Below are 22,250 nucleotides of genomic sequence, written 5' to 3' on the forward strand. Positions count from 1 at the left end.
TGATATCTGGGTATTTCTCTTTGATGAATTCCTGAAAGATAGTATCTAGGCAATTTTTTTCATCATGTATTTCAGGGAGTTCAGTAATCCTTTGATTGTCTCTCCTAGATGTACTTTCTAAATCAGTTGTTTTCTCCGATTTTTTTTTCTATTTTTTCATATTTTTGGTTTTGCCAGATTCTTGTTATCTTATTGAGTCATTTATTTTCATTTATTCAGTTCTGAAAGTATGTTATTTTCTACATTTATTTATTTTTTTTACTTCTTTTTGTATTTGTCCAATTGAATTTTTGAATGAGTTGTTTTGCTCTATAGACTTTTTTTCCATTTCACAAGTTCTGTTTTTTAAGGAGTTATTTTCTTTTTCTGTTTCACAAATTCTGTTTTTCTGGGAGTTGCTTTCTTTTTCCAGTTTATCAAATCTGTCTTTTAATGAGTTATATGCTTTTTCCCATTTCACTATGTCTCTTTTATGTTGCCTTTTCCAAACTTTCTGGCAAGGCTTTCATTTCCTTTATCCATTTTTCTTTTAGCTCTCTTTTAAGATCCTCTTTAAGTTCTTCTAGGAGAGCCTTGTGTGATAGGGATCAGATTACTTCACCTTTTGGAGCTTCATCTGGAGACAATCTGCCTTTAGTCTCCTCAGGGTTTGAAATTTGTTCTTCTCTTTTGCCATAAAAACTGTAAATTTAGTTAGAGTCCTCTTTACTTTTTTACTATTTTTTTTTTTAACGTTAAGGTAAGGTCTGCCTTTAAGATGGGAGAGGTTCTCCATGCAACTGCAACTGTGATGGGTCAGTGCTGATTCCCCTGGTGCTGGGTCTGCCACGTGGAGTCATCAGCAATTGTTCAGCATCATACAACTAATAAATGGCAGAGCCAATATAGTCTTAAGTTCTCTGATCCAAAATCCATTGCTCTTGTTACAATGTCATGTTCTTTCCCTATTACTAGACAGTAAGAACCTATAAAAATTATTCAACAGAAGAGATACATGATCAAAGATGTATTTATTCTTTGTCAAAATTTAGAATGATTTGGGATGAAAAAGACTGATACTGGGGATGCTATATTAATTACACTTGGCCTTATCAGCAATGTAGCACTCATTCAGTATTGGGAAAATTGTGATAGTAAATAACCATGTTAATAACAAAAACAACAGAAATCATGTAATTATCTCAAAAAATGCAGAAAGGACTTTTGACAAATTCAGCACCCATTCATTTAAAAAAAAACTAAAAGAACCCTAAATAAAATGCATAGGAATCATTGGAACCTTTCTTAGAATGTTTAGTATTATCAACCTAAAACCAAGAATAACTTGAAATACAGTAAGATCATGGGTAAAGCAAGAATTTCCATTGTTCTTTGATATTGTACTAGAAACTAACTAAGTATAACAATAAGATAAAGTAAAGGAATAAAAACAGTCAGAAAGGAAATAAACTCACTTATTACAGATGATATGATGGTATACTTAAGAGAACCCTAGAGACTCAACTGAAAAACTATTTTGAAATAATTGACAATTTTATCAGTTACAGAATAAAAATGAACTCATATAAATCATTAGCACTTCAACAAAACTCATCAGGAAAGTATAGAAAGAAAAATTCTATTTAAATTAACTTCAGACAGTTTAAAATAATTGGTAGTGTATCTTCCAAAAAAATCTTCTGAATTATATGAACACAATTATAAAACATTTTTCTTGCAAAGATAGCTGTACACAATCAAAGAAATATTACCTGCTTACAGCTAGACTGAGCCAATACAATAAAAACAACAGTTCTATTTAATTTATTCAGTGCCATATCAATCAGACTACTAAAAAATATTTTATGGAATTATTAAAAAGAATAATTTATTTGGAAGAAGTAATGGTTTTGACCTTATATCAAGGTCATTGATATATCAAGGGAATATCAATATCAAGGGAATTGATGAAAACTTGTGAACAAAAGTGCCCTAGCAGTTTGAAGTTTCAAACTATATATTACAAAGTGATAATCATCTAGTTCTGTGGTGACTAAGAAATAGAGTGGTGAATTTAGTTTAATAATTTAGTGAAATAGTTTAGGTATAAAATACACAGTAGTAAATTGATCAAAGAATCTAGTTTTTTATAAATCCCAAAATCTAGGCTTTTGGGATAAGAACTTATGATTATGACAAAAATTGCTGCAAAAACTAGAAAGCAGTTTGGCAGCAACTAGGCACAGAGCAATATCTCATTGCAATTGCCAAGAGGTCCAAGTGACTTAAACATAAAGGGTATTAACCAGTAAATTAAGAGAGCATAGAAAAATGTACTTTTCAGATCTATGGATAAGAGAAGGGCTTATAAAGAAGAGATACAGAACATCATGGGAAGTAAAATAGATAATTTTTATTACCTGAAATATAAAAGTTTTTGCATAATCACCACTAGGTTTGTATCCCAAAGAGAAAAAAGGAAAAGGACCTTTTTGAACAAAAATAGAGCAGGATATTTTTTGGTAAGATTGTGTATGTGTGTTGGTAAAGAATTGGAGATCAAGGGAATGCTTATTTATTGAGGAATGGCTGAACTTATAGTGTATGATTTTGATGAACTATTAGTGTGCTACTAGAAATGATAAGGGAGATGATTACTAGAAAAACTGGGAAGATAAATATGAATTCATGCAAAATGAAGTGAGCAGGACCAGGAGCTACATATGTCTTTAAGTATTTTGGAATTTGATAGGATAGGAATATTAAAAGGGAAATTTTCTTCCCACCTAATAAAGATTCATTGTTTCCTCATGTTTATTGTCCTTTTAGAAAGGTGTTATGTATTTAAACAAAGGTACAAGTCCTCCTAATAGTACAGGTCACAATATATCTATGCCTTGTCTTTCTATCATTTTTATCTCATAAAGTTTTCTGTAGAGAATATATCCAAGAGGCAATCCTCTGATTCTTTTAATATTTATTAATAGCAATGTGGATACTGTTTATATTATTCATGATTCTTTATTCATAAAGCTCCTAAAAGTGTGTTTGTTCTTTAATGTTAAGAACACAATCCTGTTAGGGATGTACTATCTCAAAGGTAAAATGGCAGTTAACTATAATTACTATTTTTATATAGCTAGATCTCCTGGCAGGGAGAGAATGTAGTTAATTCCCAGTCACAAAGTTCCTCTAATGCAGTTTTCTGAGTTGATAATTCATTGTTTCTTAGTCTACATATTAAAAAGTGATCTCACTTCTTCCCCCTCCCCCCCAAAAAGGATCTTTTGCATTCTAATCATATCTGTATTAAAAAACCAGTGTACAGCTTTTGCATTTTAATGTTTTCTACTGAGAATATTTGATACCTTAAAGTATATTATACTTCATGGAGTAGTTGAAAGAACAATGGATTTGGTGTTAGAAGATCTCTCGTGTTTTGAGTAACAGCTTCCATTACTTATTAATTATGCAAACATAGAGCTCTAGTTCCTTATTTGTAAGATAGAAATAATAATATACTACCTACTAACATCACAGTATATATATACATACGTGTATATATGTAGAGAGAGAGGAAACCTTAAAGATGGTATATATAAATATAAATTAGGACTATGTTAGCATTAAAAAGAGCTATATAAACTGGACGTCTCATATTTACATCATTTTTTCATGTGCTTTGTATATTTAAGGTAAATAAAAATAACGCCAAATTGTGGAATAATGTGGGTCATGCTTTGGAAAATGAAAAGAATTTTGAGAGAGCCTTAAAATACTTCCTACAGGCAACACATGTTCAGCCAGGTAAGTAGTATATGTTAAGTCAAAATTACTCTCAAGTAATTTTTAGTTGTTTATTATTATTATTTTTTTATTTGATGATACTTGAAGAATAAGAACTATTTTTTGTAATAAATCATCTGAGTTTTCCAAAAATTCTATCCTATCCAGTGCTTCATTGCAATTATGAATTATCCTTTGCTGTGGCTTGGGAATAGTTTTTACCTTAGGGATGTGAAAGGTAAAGTTCTTCTTATCTTGATTGCTTACTATCTGTGAGATCTTGAGCAAATCTCTTAAAACTCTTTGTGATTCGATTTTCTTATTAGTGGGAAATTAAACTAGATGATTTTTGTTCCTTTTCCCCCTTTTAACTGGGTCTGTGATTTCCTTGGTGTAGGAATCCCTAGTAAAGAAACTCCATCACTGCTTTGCTTTTTATGGCTATAGAAAATTGTTTGGGGCCCTAAGAGGTTAACTGACTTCCTCTAGTTCAGTAAGTATCAGAGGAGAAATTTGAACCTAAATCTTTCTGATTGACAGCAATCTGCTTTTCAGGCAAGTTGATCTTTAGTACTCCTGCCACATTAATATGAACCAATTCGAGTGAAATAAGCAGAAATAGGAAAACAGTATACTCAGTGAATACAACAGTATAAATAGAAAGAAGAATCACCAAAATGGCTCTGAATAAGGAGAATGTGTCTTCTTCATTTTTTCTTTGACATCCTGAGCTACTACAAATATGTTACATGTAATATTGGTGTATTGTTTACTTTCACTTTTATTTTCTCTTTTAATTTTCCTTATGGGGTAGCTCTCTAGGTGAGGTAAGGAAATGAACATGATGAAAAATATGTGTGTGTGTGTGTGTGTGTGTGTGTATACATATATGTACACACACATCCAATAATTTTTTTTTAAAAATAAAGTTAAATCGTTCCTGGTTTCAACATGTTGCTTCATAGGGAGCTCTCCAAAGAGCTGAGATTTTAGAAAAATCTGTAAAAATTAGGACTAGAAGAACATAACCAATAGAGTACAAAGAGATGAACACAGATTTATAACAATTTTACTAAGCTAAAAATCCATGTTTGAGTAGAGCTTTCCAAAATAATGCTAAGGAAAATAAAAGATTTCTTTGGAGAAGTAAAGCAAAGAAGGAAGGAATAAGTCTAATGCCTAAGACAGATGTTAGTGTTAAGGGATGATTGAGTAAGTAGAAATACTCACCCTTGTTTTGCTTCCATCTCTGTCAGAAAATAATCTTTAATTCCCTTAACTATTTGTATAATAATTTTTTCTGACACATAATTTTAATGGTTTTGGCATTTTTGCTAAATTGTTGAGTCTTAAGGGAAGCCTGAAGAGTAAAGAAAGATGATAGAAGATAATAAAAGTAAAGGTTCACCTGTTTTTTTGTTTTTGTTTTTTTGAATAATGAGAAGTTGAGAGAAGATGGCTTATAACTTTGTTTTTACAGAATCAGAATCTAAAAAGAGTCCTAGGCTAGGGAGACAGGTGAAATTGATTTATTTCTTGCAGATAATTACTATTAATTAGTAATTGTTAGAATTACTATTCAGAGAAGTTTGAGAGATTGTTTGGGCAGAGATTAAAAATTAGATAAAATTCAGTAAGAATAAATTTAAAGTTTTGTACTTAGGTTTAAAAAAACAAATTGAGAATAGGATAAAACCAGCAAATTCATATGAAAAATACCAAGTGTTCTTAAATTGGTTGCTCAGTTTAATAGGAACCAATTGTGGGGTACAAATGACATGAAATTCACTATCTACACTAGAAGAAATATTTCTAAGTTTCTAATATAAAAGCAGTGAGTATGTCTCTTTTCTGTGTTGGTTAAAGAACTTTTAGAGTATTATATTCAGTCCAGAATGCTCCATTTTAGTTGGGACATTGTCAAACAGGAACTGAATCTACAGAAAAATAGGATGAGAAGACTTTGTACCATGTGATAAGTTCCAGGTTATGCAACTAACTAGATGAAGGATTTGAGGTTTTATCCAATTACAGAAGGATACAGGGTAGCAGTATGTGTACCTGTAAGGCATTCCACTAAACTTAAGGGAAAGAAATGCAAGGGTCAGTTCTACTTCCCCAAAAGTCACTTAAGGCATTGAGAAGATCCTGACATAAAAGTCTAGTCCCCAGGGTGATTTTAATCAAGGAAAAGACTCCAGAAGTGTATAAAAGGGGAATATGAAGAAAAGAGACTGAAATCATCAAAGATCTCAGGAGTAGGAAAACTCAGTTAAAGACCTTGAGCATAAACAAAGAAACCAATAAGGAAGATATTAAGTCTGAATCCAAGGTTAAACTATATTATATGAAAAGCTGTTGATGCGACAAGGAATGCTTGTTCTGAACATGTTGGCTTAATATGAAGAATGTCTTAATGATTTGACCTTTCAAATGGAATAGGCTGCCTTTTGAAGTAATAAAGTTTCTGTCACCATTGATATTCAAGGAGGGACGAGATGGTCGTACTTATTTATCATAAATGTTCTAGAAGAGCTTACTGTACTGGATGATTTCTGTGGATCTTGAAACTCTATGAAGAAGTAAATAAAATTTAAAATTGTTTTGAGTTTTTGCAGTTTTTGCTAAAGAAATGCTTGTCTGGCTTTCCTTATTCTTCTTGTCCTCTTTGTACTTTTCTCATTTAATGAAAAAGGTTTAGCTTTATATACTGAATCCTTGGGAGAAAAGGTCTCTTACTCATTGGTCAGTTAGAAAAACTGAATGCATAGAAAGCTTGAGGCTAGGTAAAATACTGTTACTCTTTTTTACCATATTCTAGATCTTAACGCTATTGGCAGAGGAAGACTTTTTCCCCCAAAGTGCTAATACATGGTTCCTCAATACATGGTCCCTGCCTTCAAAGAGGTTACAATTTAATGAGAGAAAAAAAAATCGTAATACAAATTAGAATAAAACCAGTGTAAAATGGTGTGAATGTCATTGTCTCTTGCTGGGTTCCCTACAGGAGGAACTATTATCACCTGTTAAATACTTATTATTGTATACTACAGGGTGAAGTCTTTAGGATGATACATGTTTTTGTTTTGTTTATATATGTGTCCATATAATACTGTTTTATTTAGTCATATTACATAATATAATTAGTATTGTATATAAAGCTATCAAATGTTTTATTTTAGATGATATTGGGGCTCACATGAATGTAGGAAGAACTTATAAAAATTTAAATAGAACCAAAGAAGCTGAGGAATCTTATATGATTGCTAAATCACTGATGCCACAAGTAAGTAATATTATTTTTTTAACCTTATTCTAGTTAAGTTTTAATATAGCACAAACATTTTTTATTTTTAAGTTCTCTTTTTCTTACATTTACAATCCAATAAAAATAGTAATACTCCAAAGAAAGCTATCATTTCTAACCATTTTACACTTTTAAAGTACAAAAATACGGAGTGCCTCAAATAGGGTAGCTTTAAACATTAATAACTTAAAATTACATTAAGATTTTTGGGAAACCTTGTATGTTTTAATTAACTCATTAAATGACTCAGATTATTGATATTTTCTACAGTCTTATTAATACACTTTACATTTCATACTTAATTTCATTAAAGTATTACTTTTGTTTGTATTTTAACAAGCCAACATTTTTAATTCTCTAAAAAAAGAAGGGATTTAACTTTCTAAATTCCCAAACCAAATAGGTCTGAGATATAATTTTTTTCCTATACCTCACTACATTGTTAAAAAATATAAATAATAAACCATCTCATAGAAGGGATTTTTTTCCAAAAAGCATTCTGAAGGGTTAGTACAGATCTTTTCCACCTACAGTATCACAAAATAATCATTAATATTCATATCTTATAGAGCAGAAAAAGCACTAATAATGTTTGTTCTTGCCCAAGTCATGTAACAGTTTCCTTTTCTATAAAATGAGAGACTAGATGAGTTCCTTTTTATATATTATGATTCTATGATTAGATTATATATACTTAATGTGTTATATAGGTAGTTTGTTAAATGTTTAACTTCTAGGCAAATTTGTTAAATGTTTAGCTTCTAGGCAAGTAATAGTGTATAGGAAAGTTCAGTTAATCAGAATAATTCAACAAGTTATTATTATTTAACTATTCTATAAATTATACTTTACTGTCACTTAGAAATAAGGCATTTCTTTTTTCCAACCATGAAAAATTTTTGTTGTAGCAGCAACTTAATTAAAAGGCTGTGTATGAATTTCAAAATATGTTCATTTGTGAAATGAAATCAGTCATTGACAGAACTATATGCTTCTCATCTGTAACTACTGTTAAGTTGATTGTTTATTCTTTGTAAGACATACCAACAACTAATTTTCAGTGTCTTTTCAAGTTAAATCAGTTAAACCCAATTCTGGAATGTTCTACAAAGACTGATCAATTAGAAAATGGTAATGTGGTGAAAAGTTCTGCGATGGCAAACCAGCAGAAAATGGGGCAGTCTTGGGTTTCTCTGAACTTAGCTTGGTTGGTCCTTGGACAGTATACTCATTCTCTTGCCTTGAAAGCAGAATGGAACCTTCCCGAATTTCTACTCCACTGGGTCTAGCTTTTGAGAATCCACTATGAAAATTTTGTCACTAGTGTCAACTACAAAAGAGAAACTCTGCAAGTAATTAAGCTTACACTTCAGACTAAATCAGAATATTGTAGGATACTTGATGACTTTCTTAATGCAAAGGTAAGAAAAGATGGCGACAGGGAAAAAAAATAGTACAAAAATATTTCAGGAATAAGGAATGAAAAACACCCAAACTTGTATTTTACAAAGAAACTTCCTGCCAAATATATTGTGATTCTTTGAATCATAAATTGCTGTTTACAGTAAGAATCAGCTAATGTCATAAAAAAAGATGAAACTGACTTACTTAGGCTAATCCTTAGAAAGCTACTCTTTTGTTAGTTTCATTCAAAAAGAATACAGATTATAAATATTTTATACAGAAATGTACAGAGGGCAGTTTTCATCTCCTTTCTACTACTAGTCATTAAAACAGCTCTCATCTAATGTATAAATAGTACTTCTGCCCAGTGTCTTACCCATTGACCTTTATAGCAAATAGGAAGGAGATGTGAATGAGAGTGAAGTTAAAGAGAATTTACTATAGTTTATAATGAAGAGACACATAAAGTGTATTGGGGCTGGAAATAACCTACTTTTATGAAACAGAATATAAAGCATGCTAATGAGATTCATCCTACTTAAAATCTTATGTGCCCATACTAAAGACAAATAAGGACAAAAGTAAGAGAATAATAAAGAAGACAAAATAAAGATGTGAAAAGAAGCAGTATTGGACCAGTGTATATAGAATACATCTATTTCAGATATATCAAAGTTATGAAGCATTGAAGAATCAATTCATAGTATATCTGAAGAAGAGAGAGAACCAGGGGCTTTCTTATTAGTCTTCTAGCTTCAAGATTCTCTCCCCTTCATCTTTAATACTATTGTTAGTAATTTTAAGTACAGATCTGATCATGTCATACTCATAATCATAAAACTTCAGAGATTCCCTGTTGCCTTTAGAGAAAAAAACATGAAAAAATATAAACACCCTTTCTTTAACTTTTAAAACCTATCAAAACCTGACCTTAACCTATATTTCCAGCTTCATTGTAGATTGTGCTTTTTTTTTTTTTTACATATTCTGTAATCCAGTCAGACTGCTTTACATACTTTTATCATACTTGATGAACTTTGTTGTTGCTGTTTTTTTTTTTTTTAATAAAGACTGGATCTTTCTGAGGGTCTAGGAAGAAGAATATATGAGAAACTTAGGAAGTAGATGATATATATAATTATAAAGGTAATATTTTACTTAAAAATAAAAGGAAGATAGTCCTCTCAGTGTTCCTTTGTGAAGCATAAAGCAGAAGTATGCCTGCCAAAGGTATTTACCATTGTCATGAAGGAGATTTTGTGCAAAATTCAGATTGAAGATGGATTCTTCCCAATTGTTGAGACTCACCAAATATTCCTGTTAGTTGCTAATATTTTGCATGTTGCATAAAGGAAAAAAACATTGCTCCATAATCATCTCCCTCCCCCCCCCCCCCAAATCTGCCCTAACCATCTACCAGAATGAAAAATCCAGTGATGAATATCTGTTGCTCAGATTATGACAGCAGTTGAATAGAAAACCTATAGAATTTATACATAAACTACAAATGGACAACAAATTGGACCCAGGATTAAGCAGGAGAATGGATTGGATTGTCTTTGGAAAATTTCAGAGCATCTTTAATAACACCAAACTTCTTCAAATGAATCCTGTCTTTTTTTAAATTTTGTATTCTTCTATATTGATTTGAATCACAGAACACTACAGTCTTCAATAGATTAAAATTGAATCAAGCACTTTTCATTTCTCCGATTTTTGTTATATAAGTTTTAGTCTCTCAAAAGGTATTAGAATGAATGAATTAATAAATAAATAGAAAAGAATTGATGGAGCAATCTTACTATGTGCTAAGCATTGAGGATCCAAATTGAAAATGTTATAGGAGACAACACATACAGTAATTTATTTCAGGACAAATGGAAATTCACAGAGTTCCATAGTATGTTATGGCAGGGAAAGAGGACACAGCTGCAAGGAAGGTGGTAAGATCTAGTAGCCTTGAAGGTGTTGAGAAGGTGGCTCCCTAACTTTTAAAATAGTTTCAGTAGCCATGTCTACTCTTCAGACCTAAGGTGGAGTGGCCCAGGATCTGGGAGGTTGAGTTCAACCTATTCTGCTTCTGGTGCCCAGAAATAAAATATTTTTAATGGGCTGGTCATATTATGAGAGTGAGAGATGTTCTATTAGCATGTTTATATATTTTTTAAAGTGGAACAGGGAAGTGGGGAACAAGAAACACAGCTCTGTGACAAATTTATGGGAAGACAGATGAGTCCCAAGGGATAAACAGACGTGAATGGATCAAAATATGCATTTTTGTAGGGCAAGACTATGCCAAAATCATAAATCATTTGTATAACATTTTGTTCTTTTTAAATGGATTTTATATTTTTAGTAATGCCACTTATTAAAATCATCCTGAGTAGATATTCTATATATGCCTTTTAATTTAGTTGCCTGATATGAATGATTCCTCATCTCTCACTTGAAATTTGTTTTGACTAAGTACCATAAATCATAAAAGTACTTTTTCTTTTAACCAGATTATTCCAGGCAAAAAATATGCTGCACGAATTGCTCCTAACCATTTAAATGTTTATATTAATCTTGCCAACTTGATTCGTGTAAATGAGTCTCGACTTGAAGAAGCAGATCAATTGTATCGACAAGCAATTAGTATGCGACCAGATTTCAAACAAGCTTATATTAGCAGGTATTGCTTTAATTTATACTATTCTTATATAAGACTATCTGTTTTGTCTTTGCAAATGATTGTGACTGAATTAGAAATATTACTTTTGAGGGAGGGAGGCGGAAGCAAAAACCTATAAAGATTCATCTCATAGGTAGTTCCTTAATTATGAATGATGTGTGTCTCCTAATTCTCTGCTTCTCACTTTCCCCAATAATCTTTTTCAGAGTACCTAGGAAATAACTGAATTAATGAATAATTTTTTTAATGTAAATTTTGAGGCTCAATTAGAGCTTTTAGTGTGCTTAGCTTTTTTATGTTCATTAAATCTTCTTAGAGTTCTTACATTGCCAGTGTTTGGAAGGGATGTGTTTCTGGCATCCCAAATTGGACTTGAAAATTTTTTTCCCTTTTATTCTGTATTTCTACTTTTCCCATTATTGTACTCCATCTAAGCCTAATTTTGACTCTCAACATGATATTGCTATACTGAGTCAGAATCTTTTCTTGTTCTTCTATCCTGACATGCCTTTCTGTATTCAATTTATTGCCTTCAAACTCTTAACACTACCTTATCAAGATCATTTATTTTGTGTGTGAGGTGTGTGTGTGTGTGTGTGTGTGTGTGTGTGTGTGTGTGTGTGTGTGTGTGAGAGAGAGAGAGAGATGTTCTTTCTCTCACACACATGCAATCATTTTAACAATCCCCTGTCCTCTGCCCTATCTTTGCTTCTTTGTCCTACTTCTTGCTAACCCTCAGACCTGGGAATCATCCCCACCATTTATCTTCTCCACCTCTTCAAGTTATTGAACACTACTGGGGAAAAAAAGTCATAAATTATCCAAAAAAGATACATTATAAATTCATGCTACCTGAGGGAGAACCCTTGCCAATAAGTGGCAATTCTGTTCATTCCTGATTGACTCCCTTTCATATCATCAGAGCTGCTGTTAGAAACCTGCTTCTTTCTCCTAAAACTCCAAACTCAGTATACTTTCCTTCTGTAGATGGTCTTGGCTCCTACTCTGTTATTGAAGTCATTTGTCATAAATTCTTCGTCACTCTCAAAATCTCTCTTCTCCTGTTCTCTTTAATCTTAGAGTAAGTTAGATGTCTCTAACAAAATAAGACAAGGAAGCCCTTGATCCATTACTTCCTAATTTCTTCATATTCTTCTTCATTCAGTTAGTCCATTTAAGAGAGAAGGAAATATTATGTGTCAGGTACTTCTCCAATTATAAGTATGATCTTATTTGATTCTCACAATAACTCTATGAAGTTAGCTGCTGTTATCCCATTTTTATTAAGTATCCATTATGTACCAAGTATTGTTAGACTCTAGGGATACACATTCAAAGAATGAAATTATCATACTTTTAAGACTCATATTCTAAGAGGAGATAAGTACTTACATAAGTGTATGCAGAATTAAGTAAAAATTACAAAAAATATAAGGCATTTGAGAGAGAGGTCACATTAGCATGGGATGATCAAGAAAGGCTTCAACTTGAGCTGCCTCTATTTTTACTCATAATCTATGTCCACAGTGTTCTTGGGTGCCTGTCTATATGATATCTAAATGGTGCCCCCCACCTTTTTTTCTTTTTTGATAAAATCTTTTGGCAAATCTCATTCAGGAATCATATTTAATTATTTGACAAATTAATTAAGCCCTCCCTGAAAATATCAGGGCAGATCTTTCTTCTCTCCATCTCCCCATCTTCCTCTCCATCCTCTCTTTCCTTCTGTTCAACTAAGATCTTAAGCTGGTGTATTTTTCCCCCTGTTTTTAATTACTTCATACCCTACTTAATAAAGCAAAACACATGCTAAACATAGGAGTAAATATAGGATTAAGGGACATTGTTGTATTCTCTAATTATGATTAAGTTATTTTTCAAAGAAAAATTGAAAGATTGTCGAGTAATTACCTAGGAGAGCTTACCTTGTCAAAACTTTTTAAGTTGCAAGTATAAATCTAATATTATAAACTAAAATTTTCACTTTCTTCTTCCACAGAGGAGAATTACTTTTAAAAATGAATAAACCTTTAAAAGCAAAGGAATCATATCTTAGGGCATTGGATCTTGACCGAAGCAATGCAGACCTCTGGTACAACTTGGCAATTGTTAATATTGAACTTAAAGAATCAACTGAAGCCCTTCGAAACTTTGACCGGGCTTTGAAGATGAATCCTAATCATAAATTAGCACTATTCAATTCTGCCCTGCTCATGCAAGAATCTGGTATGTTGGCATATTTAAAATATATTTCTAGTTAAATCAGGGTCACCTCCCAGTGCCCCAATACAGTAAAACTTTTTTTATTAATTATATTTATCATTTGTCATAATTCAGAAGTCTAACTAGTATTTATTTACTCCTTTAACAAACTTCACAGATATATGGAAAATTGATGATTTAAATAAAAATATAAGACTAAAGTGAATGAATTTTTTAAAGTACTTTAAACTGTTTCAATATTGAACAACGAAGCATCTAAATGCAGTATTATACTAAATATTTGTAACAAATTTGTTAGAATGCTATTCTTAGGAAGTAATGATGTTTTATCACAATAGTTTTTCTACTCCCTAATAATATTTTTCATTTATCCTAGTTACCTATTTATGTCTCTTTCCACACCACTCCCACCCCATCCCCGCCAACTGTTGTAAAAGTACATGAGGGAAAATACTTTATCTTACCTGAGCAATATACCCACCCCCAGGATCTAGCACAGTAAGTGCTTTTATGTTTGTTTAAATACATGATTATTTTGGAAGGAAAATCCTATTCAAAATAACTGCAAAATTCATAAAATATCTAAAGTGGATGCTTAATAATAATAAAAAAGAAACACTTTTATTTGGGAAGGGGAAGGCTAAAATCTCAAGAGAATAGGGAAAAAATAAGAATATAGGGGAGTAGCACTTTCAGACCTTAAATTGCATGATAAAAAAAATTGATATTGTTTAAAAATAGAAAAGTAGATAATTAGAACTAGGAAGAATCTGGAGTTACTAAGCTTGATTGTACAGTGTTTGATAAAGTCAAAAATACTAAGTTTTTTGAGAAGATTTCTTATTTGAAGAGAATTGCTGGAAAAACTCAAAAGCAGTTTGACAGATTAGGTTTTAGATCAGTATCTCATGCTATATGACATTATAAGCTCAAAATAAATTCACGTCTACAGATTAAAAGTATCAGAGAACTTTTTCTCTGATTAAAAGATTCATTTTTAATTAATTAAAATTAATTAAAATCAGAGAACATCATAATGCTTTTCACACATAATAGTTAAGAAGATAATTCTGAACCAAATAATAGAAGCAATTGCAAATTTAAAAAATAGATACTTTTAAGCACATAAAAATTGTAAGATTTTTGTCTGAACAAAATCATTGCAGCTAGGTTAAGGAGGGAGTCTTGTCATTTGGGAAAACAACTTTATCTTTAGTATCTTAGATGGGATTTTGCTTTCCAAGATGGAATATAAAATCATTTATTAAGTATATATTATGTGCCAAACACTGTGCTTTCTGCAAGTAGAAAAGCAATAGTCCCTGCTCTAAAGAGCTCTTCTTCTAATTGTGGAAGTCATTGACCAGTCAAATGGCAAAACCTAGTGGCTGTGCATTTGGCATTGCCCCTGCAAGTCTGAAGGCTGAACGAGCAGGGAAAGGAAGGTGTAGTTGCTTTTAGGGCAAAGTGGCTGCCACAGGACAAATAACAAATCTTCCATAATACCAGGATTGTAGTTCATGAGTGCCCACTTATCAGAGAACTAACATGAATATATCCATCCACCAAACTGGGATCTTAGGGGAACTGGGCACAATACTTGGGAAAGGGAGAATATGGAGAGCTCTGGGCCCTAACCCTAAATGTTTGAGAATAATATTTTTGATAACAGCAAAATATTTTACATATTTGAAAGACTTGAAGTTAATTTTGTTCAAAATTATATTTGTAGCTTTAGAGAGAGGGTTCCATTCATCTGATAATAAAGTTTTATTAGCTCTTTGGAGATCAGAGATAACTATAGACATCATCTAATCTAGCCCACTGAACAGATGAGGAAGCTTCAGGCTTCAAGTCTGAGACTTGCTAAAAACTTAGAACCAAAGTTTGCTGACTAACAAGGTAAAGGTTCTTTTATTCTAGCATACTACCTAATAACTAATTAGGGATGGCTTCTTTATGCCTGGATCTTTTTCATTTTGGTAATCCAGTTCAACAATTTGTTAGAGAGAAGTTGCAATATTTACCTCCGTAGAAAAAGCGGTGAATTCAATGGGGTAAAATAATCCCTTTTAACAGAGAATCTATTATTATAGGATGCCTTGAGGTTCCTCTGCCCTCAGATCTGCTATTTTTAAAAAATAATATAAATTGTAAGGGGGCTTAGATGTCAACCTCTTCATTTTCAGATGAGCTTCAAGAGTACCTAAAAAATAAGGTGCTTAGTCAGCATTTAAACTCAACTTTTCTGACTTCTGATAAGCATATTCCATTGTAACACTTGCGCCTATTTGATTAATAGTTACTGTCTCAATCATTTTCTTAAACATATTAGTATTTTATGCCATGAGTTTGTTTTCCTTTCATCTTTATAATAACCCTGAAGTAAAAAGGATAGCTACTATATTTTCTGCAAAAACGTCAAGTAAATTAAATGCCTTCTAATGCCAATAAGGAAAATGAGGCTTAAAAAAGTGAATTGCCTTTTAGTCATTTAAGTAATGATAGAACCAAAAATCAAATCTCTGGTTCCTGTCCCCACATTTCAGTTTCTTCTTACTATTACATGCCATTTTGCTTTCTTACTAAGAAAGTGAAATGTCAGTCTACCTTCCACCAAATAGATCAAGATCAACAGCCTTTGGTTACTTAAAGTTTTGTCTAAACTTCTATGTTTGAGCTACATATGTGGCTATTGATGCTAATAATACAATTTTAAAAAGCTGTATCTAGGCAAATCACTTCTTTATGAATGCGCAGGGCACCATTTCTGGATTGCATAAGAATAATGATTCTGAGAGTTTGATAAACTCACTATCTTTTCATGGCATTGCTTATTCAAAATTAATACAAGGTTTTATATTTTCCTTTACATCTAAAGAAGTATCTGTGCTCCCCAAAACCTTCTAGTCACACCTTGATGATGTATTCATTTGTGCCTCAAGCACTAGTGTGAGGGAAGAGTTGCATAAAAAGCAATTATATTGCTTTCCCATGCTCCTGTTATCTCACCAAAAGCTTTGGTAAAAAATGGATTTACCGAGTTATCTCATTGGTGACAAAAGGATTAAAAGTTTTTGTTGTTACTTTTGTAACCCTTAGGTGAAGCTAAAGTTAGGCCTGAAGCAAAGAAACGATTGCTCAACTATGTAAGTCAAGAACCCCATGATGCAAATGGCTACTTCAATCTGGGCATGCTAGCTATGGATGACAAAAAAGGCAGCGAAGCTGAGATGTGGATGAAGAAAGCCATCAAGCTGCAGGCAGGCTTCAGAAGTGCTTTGTTCAACTTGGCTCTTCTATATTCTCAGTCCTCAAAGGAATTAATGGCTTTGCCTGTGCTGGAAGAGCTCCTTCGCTACTACCCAGATCACATCAAAGGTCTCATCTTAAAGGGAGACATTCTGATGAATCAGAAGAGAGACATAGTTGGAGCAAAGGAATGTTTTGAAAAGATTGTAGAAATGGATCCCAACAATGTCCAAGGAAAACACAATCTTTGTGTTGTTTATTTTGAGGAGGGGGACTTGATCAAAGCAGAAAAATGCCTACTTGAGACACTTGACTTAGCACCACATGAAGAATATATACATCGTCATTTGAACATAGTAAGAGTTAAAATTTCTTCCTCTGGTGGTGGTGAACGGTTATATCTTCCACCAGCTGGGACCACACGTGTAGAAGGGAGCAAAAAAACTCCATTTGAAAACTTAGACGAAATAAAAAGTGAACACAAGTCCACTGAGACAGTGCAAAATGATAATAACAAAAGTCCATCTCAATTGAACACACAATCAGAAGAAAATACAGAGAAAGAAAATAAAAAAACAACAAAAGAAATCAGTGACATTGAAAAAAAAAGAGTTGCTGCTTTAAAAAGACTAGAGGAGATTGAACGTATTTTAAATGGCGAATAACCTTATTCTTTATTATGATAACAACAGTATGGAAAATACCTTAATTTGTAGCATTTAACTTAAAGTTTGCTCAAACTAGATGTTTCAGAAAGTGGAAAGACTACATAACAGCCTATAATAAGTTATTTCTCTATCTGTGGAGAATAATAGATCAACTAAATTTTATGAATTAGGTTGAATGTGGGGTTGTTTTAAATATGAGAGAAATTTATTAAGTCAAAAGTGGAGAAATCATTGTTTTTAAAAAGCCCAGAGGAAATTTCTAATGGCAAAAAAATTTTCAGTTGGATATTCTCAATTGGAAACTATTCCACAGAGCAGTTTCAATTTGTGCAGCTTTATTTCATGCAACCCTTTTTTATTTTCCTATTTCTTATGGATTTTAGCCTGTTTTCATCTAGTAGAATCCAACTATAGATTAAAAATACTACTTGACTGTATTTTTTTCTGTATCACTAGTGTTCAGTAAGAAACTTTCCTCTATGAAAAAAACACTGGCTTAGTTTTTATGTGGTTTTTGTTGTTGTTTGTTTTTTAGTGCTTGTTTTCAAAAGAAATAATGAAAATTTTTTTAAGCAATTAATGTTTAAGATGTAAATACATTATTTCAGTATATATTTTCACAGTTGTACAATTATCCATTAGCACTATATAAAAAATTTTTAAAGCCTCTGTGACTGACATGCAGCCTTCTGGTAGTAATCTTATAGAATTTTACTGCTTTTTTTTTTTTTTTTTTTTTTTTGAGAAAGAATACTTATTAAGCACAGGTAGTAAATCATACAGTTGTTATAACGTCACACTATTCTTTTGTCTTTCACTCTCTACAAACTCTTAAATTTTAATACATATAACTTCATAAGGCCAGAGAATTAATAAATCTAGGGTTGGAGAGGACTAAAGAGGCTATCTAGTTTAACCTCCATATTTTACAGATTGAGGAAACCAAGGCCCAGGAACATTGATGTGGACCTGATGTCACAAAAGTAGAGAAGTGGGATGGGATTGATGCATGTCTTCTAACTCCTAACGCTATTTATTGCTCCTTCCATTGTATCAAACTTCCTTGTATAATTTGTACCCCAAAGCTATAGTTTTATTTAAAACTTATAACTCTTTTGTGAGTGGGTAGCACAGTGGATAGAGTCCCAAGGCCTGAATCAGGAAGACTCATCTTTCCAATTTCAAATCTAGGTTCAGACACTTAACACAAGTGGCCCTATACAAGTCACTTCACCCAGTTTGCCTCAGTTTCCTCATCTATAAAATGAGCTGGAGAAAGAAAGGGCAAACAACCCTGGAGTCTTTGCTGAGAAAACCCCAAATAGGGTCACCAAGAATCAGAACCCCCTGAAAAATGACTGACCAACAACAAAAAAATTCTACTTGTGATAGTAAATGACTTCCCCAAAGTCATTTGGTCTTGTTTTTTGAAGTAATGAGGTTTTTGGTTTTAAAATTATGTGCTCATTGAACAAATATTTATTTGTGAACAATTCAACAGAAAAACCACTAAAGCCAGTGTTATTTAATTTTGAGGAAAAGAAAAGACACTTGGTTTCTTTTGAAGCACTAAATTCTATTGTTTGCCATTTTTGTTCATTTTAATTAAATATTTATTTTGACTACTGATTCATTAAAATGTTCCCATTTCTGTATTAAATACATCTGTTTCATTCCTTCTTTTTGGATTTTTTCTTGGCCAAACTACTATTTTAATGAGTTTATCTTTTCATGTATGTTTTAGTGGATTAACTAAAAATGCTTCTTTACCTATTGACATCTGTTTTCCAAAATATTGTGAATATCATAAGAGTTGATTTGATGATCATTTTTAACTTTTAACTTTTTGGAATTTTAAATCCAGAAAAAAAAAAAATAAGTGTTTCAGAATAAATATTTTTTATTTTAAATTAAATTTTTTTGTTAATGTTCTTATAAAGAAATTTTAAAATCTGTGCAAAGGTAGTTTTTATTTAGAATATGTTAAAGCTTCAATATGTCATTGAATATGGCTTATAATTTCTAGTTTAATATTTCAGAAAAATAATTCACGGTACTTTTAGGACAGTTTTAGAAAGTGTTTTAATAGACATGGATTGTACTGATGACCCAATTTTAGTGAGTACATAGATGATTTACTGCAAATCATTTTCAAGTCACTGAAGAAAACCTATATACTCCCTACTTAGACTCTTTAGACAGAGAAGCTTAGTTTCTAGGCTTACCTCGTATGTTTGTATCTAGGGAGATATGCTGCATACTAATTGCCATGTGGAAAAATGAAACATAATGGATTTAATCCATCACACTTAATAGAAATTTCTAAGTGGAAATTGCAATGAACTCTATTAAGAAAACGTGAGGATTAAAAAAAATCCTTCTGGGCTGTGGTAGGGGATATATACCTTCACAAAGCACTTATGGCTATCATTGGGTTGTGAAAACATATATATTGAAATTACTAAAACAAAAAGGAATTTTTTTTGTGAAAAAAAAAAGATATAAGTAGGACATGGCATTTGGTATGTCATTAAGGCCAATCTAAATAACATCCTCTTTAAATGAAAATTTCACAATTATTTAAAATATTAAAACTTTAATATTCCTTTAGTAAACTGGCTAATCTCTATCTTTCTATGATGCAGTGTTTCCAAAGTAACTTACTTCTTGAAAATTATTTGTTGCACTTCAATTAAAATTTCAGTAGGGTTTTTGGTTATCAGAAGTATGTGTGTGTGTCATCACACTTATTGGAATTTTAAAATGTGATAGTTAATATTATTTTAGGGGCTATGTGTAAAATAATTATTTCTTTTTTATCCCTTGAGAAAATTTTGGCAAAATTTAAGGTTTTAAAATGAAAGATTATTTTAAGATTTTTGCTGTACTTTTGGTTGTTTTTTTGTCAATATTAATTTCCTTTTTCTAAGAATTCAGAGAGTTTGGGAAAACCAAGCAAAGAAAAATTATTACAGGTTTGTAGGAAAGTGAGAGTTAAAAAAAAAATTCTCATTACCACTTCCCTTTCACCCAAGTAGAATCTGAATGTTCTCATATGTAGTAAATGGTTAAAAGGCCAGGTATACTCTGTAGGTATTCAGGAAAAGCAATGACAATTCGCCTGGTAGTTTCTATATCACTTAATTTATTGTTTCTTAAAAGGAAGATTTGTTGCTAAATAGCTTTTCATAGGTTACATAAATTGGTAGAATTATTCTATAATTATTTCATAAAAGTTTTTGGAAGCTGTTAAGGGATGAAATTCTTAGTATGCAATTCTTTATTTACCTTTTTTGTATTTAGGTTTTAAAAACTTGGGGAAAAAAGTTTGAAAATTAAACATATTAATACATTTAAATAACACTAAGAAAATATTTTGACTTATTTAGGATCCTGTTTTAGTTCCTTTAAACTTAAGAAATTCATATATTTGTCATTTATTTTTAATCTTTTTTTAAACGTCTGCCTGAATAAATGCTATATAAAATGAACCACTATAAAGGTCAGGGGAGCAACCTTGCCCGGCATAAGAAGGAAGTAAAAAGGCGAATGTTTCAGGCACCTGGATGTGACTTCTATAACTAGCAAGAGCTGCCATGAGTGCAGAAACTCTGGTTGCATTGAGGACACATCATCAACGGGAAAGTCTCCTCTTATTCACTGTGTGTGTGACCTCATAGACTTAATATAATCAGCGGGACCAGGAAATAGTGGGAGTGCAGGATGTGATTGCATATAATAAAGACTTGTGCTCACAAGCTCCTGTGTTCAGATGCTCTGAATAAAGAACTGCTGCTTGAAGAGGCAGTAGCCATAGACGTCCGAAGACCTGGGATAAGGTAAGACTGGTGACCAATGACTTTGGTGGTCACAAGTGGCAGTCCGAGCAGGGACAATGCTTTCAGAGTCGTTAGGCCCCGTAAGGGAAGGTTCAACAGCCTCATTGATAAGATGGGAAAGCAGGGAAGCATATCCTGAGTTTGCCCATGATCATACCCAATGACACAGTTGTGCACGCAGCTCAGGAATATAAGTTAGCTAAGAAGCAGGGACTAAAGATTCATTTAAAAGTGCCATGCCTTTGTGGAACATATATAGCAAACTGTTGGAATCCTTACTAACTGCTAACTAATTAGAGTTGATCTAATCTTACAAGAAGATGTTTTGGGCAGAACCTGAAACAAGGTACTAAGTAGAACTAATTAATATAAGGCTTGTGTTCACACCTTTACTCATTGGAGTTCAATGAGTTCATATCTCCCTTGAAGCTCTTTGGGCCAGAGAGCACTATGGGAGAAAACCCATAATCCCTCTCTCTGGAAGGAGCATAAATAGGCCAATGGGCCAGTCGAAGAAGTTCTTCAGAGTGAAGACGCTACAAGTCGGGATTTCAGCAGAATTACGCCAGAAGCCCTCTCTTCAAGGCAAGACAGATTCAACTTGGTACTGGCTCTGGAGGCTGAAGAAAGCAGAGGCAGAAGCAAAGGACAAAGCGGCAAGAGCTCTTGGAACCAAGCAGAGAGTTAGGCCTCTAAGCTAACCGGGCTATATTGGAGATAATAAAAGATCTGAACTTTTATCACCTGGCTGCGCTTTGAGAAGAAAAAGCTCACCACATTTTGGCACCCGAACAGGGACCGATTCAGATCCATCTGAACTAGATCACAACATTTTGGCGCCCTGAACGTGGGACAAACAGACCCCTCCGTGGATTTCAGTGGAAAAGCTCTGATCCTGATTCAAGTGGAAAAGCCTCTGATCCTGATCCAGTGGAAAAGACTCTTCAACCCAGAAATTAGGGTGAGTGCAACAAAGAAATTTTGTTAGAAGAGTTAAAGTAGAATTTCAGCTAAGATGGGGCAGATATTTAGAAAACAGCCTGTTTCTGTTCAAGGAAAATGTTTAGAGAGCATTGTCAAAATTATGGAAAGCCAAGGTTTAATTATAATTTTGGAGC

At 32.4% G+C, this 22,250-nt stretch overlaps 1 protein-coding gene across 1 annotated transcript in view; it reads left to right on the forward strand.

Annotated features, from left to right (window-relative positions):
• The window catches only part of TMTC3 (transmembrane O-mannosyltransferase targeting cadherins 3), a 69,433-nt gene extending 50,225 nt beyond the window's left edge, over positions 1–19,208 (forward strand). Inside the window, exons 11-15 of the mRNA XM_052001056.1 lie at positions 3,675–3,786; positions 6,948–7,051; positions 10,981–11,150; positions 13,150–13,376; positions 16,476–19,208. Of these exons, the coding sequence (XP_051857016.1) occupies positions 3,675–3,786; positions 6,948–7,051; positions 10,981–11,150; positions 13,150–13,376; positions 16,476–17,290 (1,428 nt within the window). The 3' untranslated portion in view covers positions 17,291–19,208. The remainder of the gene's footprint in view (positions 1–3,674; positions 3,787–6,947; positions 7,052–10,980; positions 11,151–13,149; positions 13,377–16,475) is intronic.
• Positions 19,209–22,250: the final 3,042 nt, after the last annotated feature.

The sequence above is a fragment of the Antechinus flavipes genome, chromosome 5, assembly GCF_016432865.1.
Source record: "Antechinus flavipes isolate AdamAnt ecotype Samford, QLD, Australia chromosome 5, AdamAnt_v2, whole genome shotgun sequence".
NCBI classification, from domain to species: domain Eukaryota; kingdom Metazoa; phylum Chordata; class Mammalia; order Dasyuromorphia; family Dasyuridae; genus Antechinus; species Antechinus flavipes.